An 11,846-nucleotide genomic window follows, 5' to 3' on the forward strand; every position below is an offset into this window, starting at 1 on the left:
GGGAAGTAGCGTAAGAGGGTGGGAGGGTTGGGGACAGGATACGAGAAGGGACCTTCCTCCGCTCGCCAGGCAGTCACCCTGAGCCCGCCCAGCTCGCCTGCGAGCCCGGCCAGGGGGCCGCGGGGCTGCCGCCCGCCTAGCGCCCCCGGCCGCAGCGGTGAGTGGGGCCCGGGGCAGGCAGCGGGAACAATGGAGGGGGGGCGGCGGGCGGCTCCGAGGCGGGCAGGGAGGGAGGGGCGGCTCCGCTGCACCAGCCCCCGCTGCCCCCCCAAAGAGAGAACCCAGGAGTCCTGAGCCCAGCGCCCCGCTCTGACCACTAGCCCCCACTGCCCTCCCAAAGAGAGAACCCAGGAGTCCTGATCCCAGCGCCCCGCTCTAACCACTAGCCCCCACTGCCCTCCCAAAGAGAGCACCCAGGAGTCCTGATCCCAGCGCCCCGCTCTAACCACTAGCCCCCACTGCCTTCCCAAAGAGAGCACCCAGGAGTCCTGAGCCCAGCGCCCCGCTCTGACCACTAGCCCCCACTGCCCTCCCAAAGAGAGAACCCAGGAGTCCTGAGCCCAGCGCCCCGCTCTAACCACTAGCCCCCACTGCCCTCCCAAAGAGAGAACCCAGGAGTCCTGAGCCCAGCGCCCCGCTCTGACCACTAGCCCCCACTGCCCTCCCAAAGAGAGAACCCAGGAGTCCTGATCCCAGCGCCCCGCTCTAACCACTAGCCCCCACTGCCCTCCCAAAGAGAGAACCCAGGAGTCCTGAGCCCAGCGCCCCGCTCTAACCACTAGCCCCCACTGCCCTCCCAAAGAGAGAACCCAGGAGTCCTGATCCCAGCGCCCCGCTCTAACCACTAGCCCCCACTGCCCTCCCAAAGAGAGAACCCAGGAGTCCTGAGCCCAGCGCCCCGCTCTAACCACTAGCCCCCACTGCCCTCCCAAAGAGAGAACCCAGGAGTCCTGAGCCCAGCACCCCGCTCTGACCACTAGCCCCCACTGCCTTCCCAAAGAGAGAACCCAGGAGTCCTGATCCCAGCGCCCCGCTCTGACCACTAGCCCCCACTGCCCTCCCAAAGAGAGAACCCAGGAGTCCTGAGCCCAGCGCCCCGCTCTAACCTCTAGCCCCCACTGCCTTCCCAAAGAGAGCACCCAGGAGTCCTGAGCCCAGCGCCCCGCTCTAACCACTAGCCCCCACTGCCCTCCAAAAGAGAGAACCCAGGAGTCCTGAGCCCAGCGCCCCGCTCTAACCACTAGCCCCCACTGCCCTCCCAAAGAGAGAACCCAGGAGTCCTGATCCCAGCGCCCCGCTCTAACCACTAGCCCCCACTGCCCTCCCAAAGAGAGAACCCAGGAGTCCTGAGCCCAGCGCCCCGCTCTAACCACTAGCCCCCACTGCCTTCCCAAAGAGAGCACCCAGGAGTCCTGAGCCCAGCGCCCCGCTCTAACCACTAGCCCCCACTGCCCTCCCAAAGAGAGAACCCAGGAGTCCTGATCCCAGCGCCCCGCTCTAACCACTAGCCCCCACTGCCCTCCCAAAGAGAGAACCCAGGAGTCCTGATCCCAGCGCCCCGCTCTAACCACTAGCCCCCACTGCCCTCCCAAAGAGAGAACCCAGGAGTCCTGATCCCAGCGCCCCGCTCTAACCACTAGCCCCCACTGCCCTCCCAAAGAGAGAACCCAGGAGTCCTGAGCCCAGCGCCCCGCTCTAACCACTAGCCCCCACTACCCCCCCAAAGAGAGAACCCAGGAGTCCTGAGCCCAGCGCCCCGCTCTAACCACTAGCCCCCACTGCCCTCCCAAAGAGAGAACCCAGGAGTCCTGATCCCAGCGCCCCGCTCTGACCACTAGCCCCCACTGCCTTCCCAAAGAGAGCACCCAGGAGTCCTGATCCCAGCGCCCCTCTCTGACCACTAGCCCCCACTGCCCTCCCAAAGAGAGAACCCAGGAGTCCTGATCCCAGCGCCCCGCTCTAACCACTAGCCCCCACTGCCCTCCCAAAGAGAGCACCCAGGAGTCCTGATCCCAGCGCCCCGCTCTAACCACTAGCCCCCACTGCCCTCCCAAAGAGAGAACCCAGGAGTCCTGAGCCCAGCGCCCCGCTCTAACCACTAGCCCCCACTGCCCTCCCAAAGAGAGCACCCAGGAGTCCTTGATCCCAGCGCCCCGCTCTGACCACTAGCCCCCACTGCCTTCCCAAAGAGAGAACCCAGGAGTCCTGATCCCAGCGCCCCGCTCTGACCACTAGCCCCCACTGCCTTCCCAAAGAGAGAACCCAGGAGTCCTGATCCCAGCGCCCCGCTCTAACCACTAGCCCCCACTGCCCTCCCAAAGAGAGAACCCAGGAGTCCTGAGCCCAGCGCCCCGCTCTAACCACTAGCCCCCACTGCCCTCCCAAAGAGAGCACCCAGGAGTCCTCGATCCCAGCGCCCCGCTCTAACCACTAGCCCCCACTGCCTTCCCAAAGAGAGAACCCAGGAGTCCTGATCCCAGCGCCCCGCTCTAACCACTAGCCCCCACTGCCCTCCCAAAGAGAGCACCCAGGAGTCCTCGATCCCAGCGCCCCGCTCTAACCACTAGCACCCACTGCCTTCCCAACAAGTCAGCCCAGGAGTCCTGGCTCCGCACCGCATCCCCCGCTCTAACCACTAGCCCCCACTGCCTTCCCAACAAGTCAACCCAGGAGTCCTGGCTCCGCACCGCATCCCCCGCTCTAACCACTAGCCCCCACTGCCTTCCCAACAAGTCAACCCAGGAGTCCTGGCTCCCCACCGCATCCCCCGTTCTAACCATTAGCCCCCACTGCCTTCCTAAAGAGAGAACCCAGGAGTCCTGGCTCCCCACCGCATCCCCCGTTCTAACCATTAGCCCCCACTGCCTTCCTAAAGAGAGAACCCAGGAGTCCTGGCTCCCCACCGCATCCCCCGTTCTAACCATTAGCCCCCACTGCCTTCCTAAAGAGAGAACCCAGGAGTCCTGGCTCCAGCTCCCCTCCCCCCGTCTAACCACTAGCCCCCACTCCTCTCCCAAAGAGACAACCCAGGAGTCCTGGCTCTCAAACCCCCTGTTCTAACCCACGAGCCCCCTCGCTCCCATCCCAGTCCTGGGGAGAGATCCCAGAAGTCCGGGCCCCCGTCCCCTCCCCGAGCTGGGGTTAGCACCCAGAGTCCAGATGCCCAGTTCCCTCACCCCTTAGCAGTCCTAGTGAGAGCTTTGTGTAGCTGAGCCCAGCAGGGTCCCCACAGCCAGGGCGGGGGGGACTGGAGGTGCCGGGTCTCCCAGCAACGTGCATGTTCAAACCTTACCCATCGCTTCCCTCGCGCCACAGGGAGCCGGGGTTATGCTGGGCTGGGAGGGGGGTGGTCAAGCTACTCCTCAGGTGAGCAAGGTTTTCATCTCCGTGAAAATGGGAGAGCGAGCGGCGTCCGGGGATGGAGATGCGCAGCACAGGGACTCGGTTTCCCCTGCTCGTGTGAGGCTGGTGAGACTGCCCCAGGCCCACCCTGTCCCGGGCTTGTGTGTGTGGCTCCATGTTTGGGCAGGTTCAGAGTGGCCCCGCCAGAAGCCAGGAGTTCTGGGAGGGGAGTGAGGTCTAGTGGTGAGAGCAGCAAGCAAGCCAGGACTCCTGGGTTCTCTCCCCAGCCCTGCTAAGGGAGTTCATACTGGGCACCCAACTCAGCATGTGCTCCCCATGATGGAAAGGGCTGATTCCACCTTGGTCTGTGTGAACAAGAAAACAGGGGTGCTTGTACCTGACACCGCTACCGGCGTAGGGCCCGCAGCTATGGGGCAGCACGAGCGGTCGAGGACCCACGAAAACGAGGCTAGGGCTGGAGAAAACGAGGGAGAGACGGCCCATGCACCTCCAAAGGAAGATGGAAAGGCCCCGAGATCCCCAGAGGTCAGAGACCATCCCAGGCCCTGTCAGGGCTGGAATCCAGCTGAGAAATCCATGGCCTGCATCTAGAAGCCAAACAGATCCCAATAAGGCAGCACGTTTTCCACACTCCGTGATCAGCCCTGGCCACAACCTCCCAAGGCCAGGGGTGGAATTCCCATCTTGAGGCCTTCCACTCTAGACTGGCTGACTTCCTGGAAGATGCCGGAGCCAGACACAGGTGATCGGGCTCCATGCTGGAGCAGCCAGGTGCTATTCTCCGGCCCCGCTTCTCCAGGAAGTTGGACCCGGTCGAGGCACGGTTGTTAAATAGGCTGGAAGTCTAAGGGCAGGAATGCAGCTTGGCCCAAAACCTGACCTAGGAGGGCGTGTGCAGCCAGCGATCCGGGGGTGAGAGCGGCTCACAGACGGAACAGGAGGCAGCCCCGTACATATCGCTCTGGGGCTGTCGGCAGGAGCGTGGAGAGCAAGACCCGAGAGAGAATTCTGCTGCCGGGCTCGGCACCGAAAGGCCGGCCGGTGTCCAGCTCCTTGGGAACGACGCGGCCGCGTTGCAGAGTCCGGAAGAGCGCGTCGAAAGGCCGGTCGGTGTCCAGCTCCTTGGGAACGACGTGGCCGCGTGGCAGAGTCCGGAAGAGCGCGCCGAAAGGCCGGTCGGTGTCCAGCTCCTTGAGAACGACGCGGCCGCGTTGCAGAGTCTGGAAGAGCGCGCCGAAAGGCCGGCCGGTGTCCAGCTCCTTGGGAACGACGCGGCCGCGTTGCAGAGTCCGGAAGAGCGCGTCGAAAGGCCGGCCGGTGTCCAGCTCCTTGGGAACGACGCGGCCGCGTGGCAGAGTCCGGAAGAGCACGTCGAAAGGCCGGTCGGTGTCCAGCTCCTTGGGAACGACGTGGCCGCGTTGCAGAGTCCGGAAGAGCGCGCCGAAAGGCCGGTCGGTGTCCAGCTCCTTGGGAACGACGCGGCCGCGTGGCAGAGTCCGGAAGAGCGCGCCGAAAGGCCGGTCGGTGTCCAGCTCCTTGGGAACGACGCGGCCGCGTGGCAGAGTCCGGAAGAGCGCGCCGAAAGGCCGGTCGGTGTCCAGCTCCTTGGGAACGACGCGGCCGCGTGGCAGAGTCCGGAAGAGCGCGCCGAAAGGCCGGTCGGTGTCCAGCTCCTTGGGAACGACGCGGCCGCGTGGCAGAGTCCGGAAGAGCGCGCCGAAAGGCCGGTCGGTGTCCAGCTCCTTGAGAACGACGCGGCCGCGTTGCAGAGTCTGGAAGAGCGCGCCGAAAGGCCGGCCGGTGTCCAGCTCCTTGGGAACGACGCGGCCGCGTTGCAGAGTCCGGAAGAGCGCGTCGAAAGGCCGGCCGGTGTCCAGCTCCTTGGGAACGACGCGGCCGCGTGGCAGAGTCCGGAAGAGCACGTCGAAAGGCCGGTCGGTGTCCAGCTCCTTGGGAACGACGTGGCCGCGTTGCAGAGTCCGGAAGAGCGCGCCGAAAGGCCGGTCGGTGTCCAGCTCCTTGGGAACGACGCGGCCGCGTGGCAGAGTCCGGAAGAGCGCGCCGAAAGGCCGGTCGGTGTCCAGCTCCTTGGGAACGACGCGGCCGCGTGGCAGAGTCCGGAAGAGCGCGCCGAAAGGCCGGCCGGTGTCCAGCTCCTTGGGAACGACGCGGCCGCGTGGCAGAGTCCGGAAGAGCGCACCGAAAGGCCGGCCGGTGTCCAGCTCCTTGGGAACGACGCGGCCGCGTGGCAGAGTCCGGAAGAGCGCGCCGAAAGGCCGGCCGGTGTCCAGCTCCTTGGGAACGACGCGGCCGCGTGGCAGAGTCTGGAAGAGCGCGCCGAAAGGCCGGCCGGTGTCCAGCTCCTTGGGAACGACGCGGCCGCGTGGCAGAGTCCGGAAGAGCGTGTCGAAAGGCCGGCCGGTGTCCAGCTCCTTGGGAACGACGTGGCCGCGTGGCAGAGTCCGGAAGAGCGCGCCGAAAGGCCGGTCGGTGTCCAGCTCCTTGGGAACGACGCGGCCGCGTGGCAGAGTCCGGAAGAGCGCGCCGAAAGGCCGGTCGGTGTCCAGCTCCTTGGGAACGACGCGGCCGCGTGGCAGCGTCCGGAAGAGCGCGCCGAAAGGCCGGTCGGTGTCCAGCTCCTTGGGAACGACGCGGCCGCGTGGCAGAGTCCGGAAGAGCGCGCCGAAAGGCTGGCTGGTCTCGGGAACATGGCTGACGCGCGAGGCGGGGAAAACGGGCTTGCGTAGCGTGGGGAGGAGCCCCCGCGGGGACAGGAAAACGGGTGTCAGGCACGGGGAAGATGGTTACGAAGCGGAGGGTGATTAATTGTTCTCCCTGCCGGAGGACAGGACGAGAGACGGTGGCCTGGCGTTGTGCTGGGCTGGGTGACCGAGGAGAGCCCGCTGCCGGGCAGTTCGGTGATAATAAACACCGATTGGCAGCAAACCAGCAGCCATGCTGCAGGCCCGCTGGCTGAAAGCGCAGCTGCGGCGCCTGGCTGGCCAGTTGTTCTTAACGACATCGCCTAGCAAATCGGCCGCTTTTTCTCCCCCACAGTAGGAGCCGGCTGTGTGGGGAGGGGGCCCTCCTCAAGATGGCAGAGAGGGGCGGAAAAATCGATGCTCCCCCAAATCGGTATCTGTCTTTATAGCTGGAGCGGGGTGGGGAGCGAGCCAGGCTCCTGGCTTCTCACCCCAGCTCAGGGAGGGACTCGGGTGTAGTGGTTAGAGCAAGGGGGTGGGGGAGCCAGGACTCCTGGGATCTAGGGGTAGTGGGGTCTAGTGGTTAGAGCAGGGGGCAGAGGAGCCAGGACTCCTGGGATCTAGGGGTAGTGGGGTCTAGTGGTTAGAGCAGGGGAGCCAGGACTCCTGGTTCCTCTCTTGATCTCTGGGAGAAGTGAGGTCTTATACAGTGTAAAACGAGACCCACGCCCCCATCTGGGTTTGTGCAGCTCCTGGCGCAGCAGGGCCTGGGTTTCCCTCAGGGTGTGTCTACCTGCCAGTCGCATGGCGGGGCTGCGCAGAACTCCCCGTGGTAACTGACTACAGGCTCGGAAGGCGCTTTAAGGATGCTGAAGACACGAGGAGGAAGAAAAGACGCAGCCGGGTTTTTAGGGGAAACGCCCCGGTCCAAGTTCCCAGAGCTGAGGACCGGCCGCGAGGCGGCGAAATCCGGCGCGAAGGGCGTCAGGGCCGGCTTCCGAGCGGGGCCGCCCTGGTGCGCATCCCGCGGCTCCCGCTGCCGGAGGGGGGCTCGGCGCCCGGTCGCTAACCACGGAGGCGCCGGGCACATGACTCGCAGCCAGGGATTTCGGAGCCGAAATCTCCGCCCTGCCACCAGCTCATCCTGTGTCCTCCGGGCAGATGAGTTCATTGGTGTGACTCAGCCGCCTGTGTGTCAGGGCGGGCTAAGAATACCTACCTCCCAGGGCTGCGGGCAGGATTAATTAGGTAATGCGCTCTAATTGCTTTGACGAGTCAAGAAAACCAACCCCCCAGACCCTGCGTGGAAACTGACAGGGAGCTGTTCCTTTGGTCGGACGCAGCCAGGCCGGGAGGGCGGCGCTGTGCACCCCTTGGGCTGCGGTCGGGGAGCCTGCTTCACTTCTGGAATCAGCTGTGGGGGCGGATCCGGAGCTCGGTGACCTCTGTGTAAACACGGTGTGGTCCCCGCAGACACCAGTGGAGACAGGGCCTGGCAGGGAGTGGGGGCTAATGGTTAGAGCAGGGAGCCAGGACTCCTGGGTTCAGTTTCTGAATGTGTATGAATGAACCCTCCGTGCCTCAGTTTCCCCTACTATAAAATGGTTACCAGTCGCCTCCCTTGCCCACGTTATGTGCCTTGAGATCCGCAGGGAAAGCGCTACACGGCTGGGCACAGGGTTAATCTGATCCGCCTGGCAGCTCCCCATCCCTACTGCAAGCTGGGATTCCTGGGGTCTCTCCCCACCTCCAGGAGGGGAGTGGGGTCTAGTGGTTAGTGTGTGGTTGCGGGGTGGGAGCCTGGATTCCTGGGGTCTCCCCCCAGCTCTGGGAGGGGAGTGGGGTCTAGTGGTTAGTGTGTGGTTGAGGGGTGGGAGCCTGGATTCCTGGGGTCTCTCCCCAGCTCTGGGATGGGAGTGGGGTCTAGTGGTTAGTGTGTGGTTGCGGGGTGGGAGCCTGGATTCCTGGGGTCTGCCCCCAGCTCTGGGAGGGGAGCGGAGTCAAGTGGGCTAAGGCAGGGAGACTGAGAGCCAGGACTCCCCATATTGGTCCTCCCTGTCCCATTATCTGTTTGTCTTTTCTCCATGCACAGATTATCCCGATTCTTCTCCTGCTGTGACCTCCTGGATGGAGCGAGGGCCAGAGCCGAGCGCCCCGGGTCTCCAGGGCTCCGAGGAACGGGAGATCTCGGGAGGTAACCACGCGGGCGAGGAACGAGCCAGGCCGGCTTGGACAATGTCCAGCAGTAACCTGAGGCTGGGGATCGGGGTTGGGTCTCACAGCTCCTTGGCTCTCTAGTTGGCCTTGTAGCAGGCCAGGGAGGGTGCAGCCTCAGCTGCTCTACCCACTAGGCCAGGGCTGGCCAACCCGTTACAGGCAAAGAGCCAAAATAGTTGTGCCTATAGTGCAAAGAGCCGGGGTGGGGAGAGTTGTTGAGCAAAAGAGAAAAGCCCCAGCCACATGTGGGGGAAGAGCCGCATGCGGCTCGCGGGCACGGATTGGCCACGGCTGCACTAGGACCTGGGGAGAGAAGCCAGGAGTCCTGGCTCTAACCACTAGCCCCCACTCCCTTCCCAGAGCCAGGACTGGAGCCCAGGCCTCCGGACACATTCCCATCATCTTTCTCTTTCTCCCCCACAGCTGAGCGCACGTCGCCGGAGGACAAACCTCCCCCGGACCCCAAGCTTGCCAGCGCCGAGTGGCAGTGGGGGAACCGTTCCTGGACTCAAGGGGGCCGCCCTGCCCCGCTGGAGCCCCCATCCCCCGCCACCACCTCCTCCCGCCCCGCCCCTCCGCAGCGCAAGGGCGAGCGCCCCTACATCTGCAACGAGTGCGGGAAGAGCTTCACCCAGTGGTCCAAGCTGGTGCGTCACCAGCGCATCCACACGGGCGAGCGGCCCAACACCTGCTCCGAGTGCGGCAAGAGCTTCACGCAGAGCTCCCACCTGGTCCAGCACCAGCGCACCCACACCGGCGAGAAGCCCTACCAGTGCGGGGAGTGCGGCAAGGCCTTCAGCTGGAGCTCCAACCTCATCCAGCACCAGCGCACCCACACCGGCGAGAAGCCCTACCAGTGCGGGGAGTGCGGCAAGGCCTTCAGCCAGAGCACCAACCTCATCAAGCACCAGCGCTCCCACACCGGCGAGAAGCCCTACCAGTGCGGGGACTGCAAGAAGAGCTTCTACCGCAGCTCCGACCTCATCCAGCACCAGATCACGCACACGGGCGAGCGCCCCTTCAAGTGCGCCCAGTGCGGCAAAGGCTTCACCCAGAGCGCCAACCTGGTGAAGCACCAGAAGATCCACGCCGGGGAGAAGCCCTTCCGCTGCACCGAGTGCGGGAAGACCTTCATCCAGAGCTCGGAGCTCATCCAGCACCAGCGCACCCACACCGGCGAGAAGCCCTACGAATGCCTGCAGTGCGGGAAGAGCTTCGGGCACAGCGCCACGCTGGTCAAGCACCAGCGGCTGCACATGGGCGTGGAGCCCTACAAGTGCCCCACCTGCCACAAGACGTTCGGGCTCAGCTCGGCGCTGGCCCGCCACCAGCGCTGCCACACCGAGGAGCGGCCCTACGCCTGCGCCGAGTGCGGGCAGAGCTTCAGCCTCAGCTCCAACCTCACCCTGCACATGCGCATCCACCGGGGCGAGAAGCCCTACCGGTGCGGGGAGTGCGGGAAGAGCTTCGGGATGAGCTCCACCCTCATCCGTCACCAGCGCATCCACACCGGCGAGAAGCCCTACCAGTGCGGGGAGTGCGGCAAGAGCTTCGTGCGCAGCTCCCACCTCATCCAGCACCGCCGCACCCACACCGGCGAGAAGCCCTACCGGTGCGGGGAGTGCGGCAAGGCCTTCAGCCAGAGCTCCAACCTCATCACCCACGAGCGCATCCACATGGAGGAGCGGCCCCACGTGTGCCACGAGTGCGGGCAGCGCTTTGCCGAGGAGGCGGCGCTGCGGCGGCACCAGGAGGAGGGGCACGGCGGCGGGGCAGGAGGCAGGGCCCGCCAGCAGAGCCACGGGTCCTGTGTCTGCAAAGAGTGCGGGCGGAGCTTTGGAGACAGCTCCGCCCTCGCCGACCACCAGGAGAGCCACGCCTCCTGCATCTGTAGCGAGTGTGGGCGGGGCTTTGGAGACAGCTCCGCCCTCGCCCAGCACCAGGAGAGCCACGCCTCCTGCATCTGTAGCGAGTGTGGGCGGGGCTTTGGAGACAGCTCCGCCCTCGCCGACCACCAGGAGAGCCACGCCTCCTGCATCTGTAGCGAGTGTGGGCGGGGCTTTGGAGACAGCTCCGCCCTCGCCCAGCACCAGGAGAGCCACGCCTCCTGCATCTGTAGCGAGTGTGGGCGGGGCTTTGGAGACAGCTCCGCCCTCGCCCAGCACCAGGAGAGCCACGCCTCCTGCATCTGTAACGAGTGTGGGCGGGGCTTTGGAGACAGCTCCGCCCTCGCCCAGCACCAGGAGAGCCACGCCTCCTGCATCTGTAGCGAGTGTGGGCGGGGCTTTGGAGACAGCTCCGCCCTCGCCCAGCACCAGGAGAGCCACGCCTCCTGCATCTGTAGTGAGTGTGGGCAGAGCTTCGGAGATACCTCAGCATTGGCCAAGCACCAGGAGCGCCACGGGTCCTGCGTCTGCAGTGAGTGCGGGCTCGGTTTGGAAGGGTGCGCGGCGCTGGCCGAGCACCGGCAGACCCACGCCCCGTGCATCTGCCCCGAGTGCGGGCAGGCCTGCGCGGACAGCGCGGCCCTGACCCGGCACCAGATCACCCACATGCGCGAGAAGCTGTACAGGTGCCCGGACTGTGGGCAGAGCTTTGGTGACATCGCCGCCCTCACCCAGCACCAGAGGAGCCACATCCGCGAGAAGCTGCGGTGCCCCGATTGTGGGCAGGGCCTCGGGGCGCCGGGCGCCCACCAGAGAGGCCAGGCCACGGCCAAGCCCTCCCACGACTGCCCGGCCCGCGGGAGAAACCCCGCCGAGGTGGAGCCCGGCCCCGACCGTGCCGATCTCGAGGGCCGGGAAAGAGGCTGCCCCAGGGGGGAACCGTCCCAGGAAGGAGGCCGGCCCGCGGTGGATCCTGTTCTCGACGGCGGCCGCCGCGGCTCCGGCGAGATCGCCAGCCTCATCCAGCGCCTGGCCACCGAGCCCTACAAGTGCCACGACTGCGGCCAGAGCTTCGCCGAGGGCTCCGGGCTCTCCCGCCACCTGGCCTCCCACCCCAAGCCCTGCCGGTGCCCGGAGTGTGGGCGGGGCTTCTCGGACGCCGCCGCCCTGGCCCGGCACCAGGAAGTCCACGCGGGAGGGGAGCCGGCCGGGCCCGGGGGGAACCGCCGCAAGAGCTGTGCTGAGATCTCCGCCGTCCTCTTGAGCCAAGGAAACCACGTGGCCGGGCGTGGCCCCAAGAGCCACGCACCAGGCGACTTCCTGGCTCCTGGCTCCCGCCACGGCCCGGCTCGGCCACGCCTCCAGCCCCCGGGCCGCAGCTCGGCCCCAGCCACCCGCCGGCTCGGGAGCGTGTCTCTGGGGCGCCCGGAGTGCAGCAAAGGCCCCCAGGGGGGCTCAGTGCTCCTACAGCACCTCCAGAACCACGTCGGGGACAGGGCGTGAGGCCGCCGGGGGGGTGGGCAGCTGGGGGTCCGGATGTCAGCAAGGGAGGCCTGCGGTGCTGTGGGGGCTGGCAAGGAAGGGAGGCTAATTTCGGGATCTGTTTGAATGGGATCTGGTCTGGCAGGGGGCAGGTTGCTCTGGGATCGGGGGGCTGGGTTAGTGGGGGCGTGGCTGG

At 66.0% G+C, this 11,846-nt stretch overlaps 1 protein-coding gene across 2 annotated transcripts in view; it reads left to right on the forward strand.

Annotated features, from left to right (window-relative positions):
• Positions 1-11,846, forward strand: part of LOC142829296 (uncharacterized) — a 53,134-nt gene extending 41,288 nt beyond the window's left edge. Inside the window, exons 1-3 of one of the 2 annotated variants that reach the window (XM_075928714.1) lie at positions 20-157; positions 8,158-8,259; positions 8,706-11,846. In XM_075928714.1, the coding sequence (XP_075784829.1) occupies positions 8,193-8,259; positions 8,706-11,671 (3,033 nt within the window). In that variant the 5' untranslated portion in view covers positions 20-157; positions 8,158-8,192 and the 3' untranslated portion in view covers positions 11,672-11,846. Of the gene's footprint in view, positions 1-19; positions 158-8,157; positions 8,260-8,705 lie in introns of those variants that run through there. The other variant, XM_075928715.1, reaches the window with a different exon arrangement.

The sequence above is a fragment of the Pelodiscus sinensis genome, chromosome 4, assembly GCF_049634645.1.
Source record: "Pelodiscus sinensis isolate JC-2024 chromosome 4, ASM4963464v1, whole genome shotgun sequence".
Classification (NCBI taxonomy): domain Eukaryota; kingdom Metazoa; phylum Chordata; order Testudines; family Trionychidae; genus Pelodiscus; species Pelodiscus sinensis.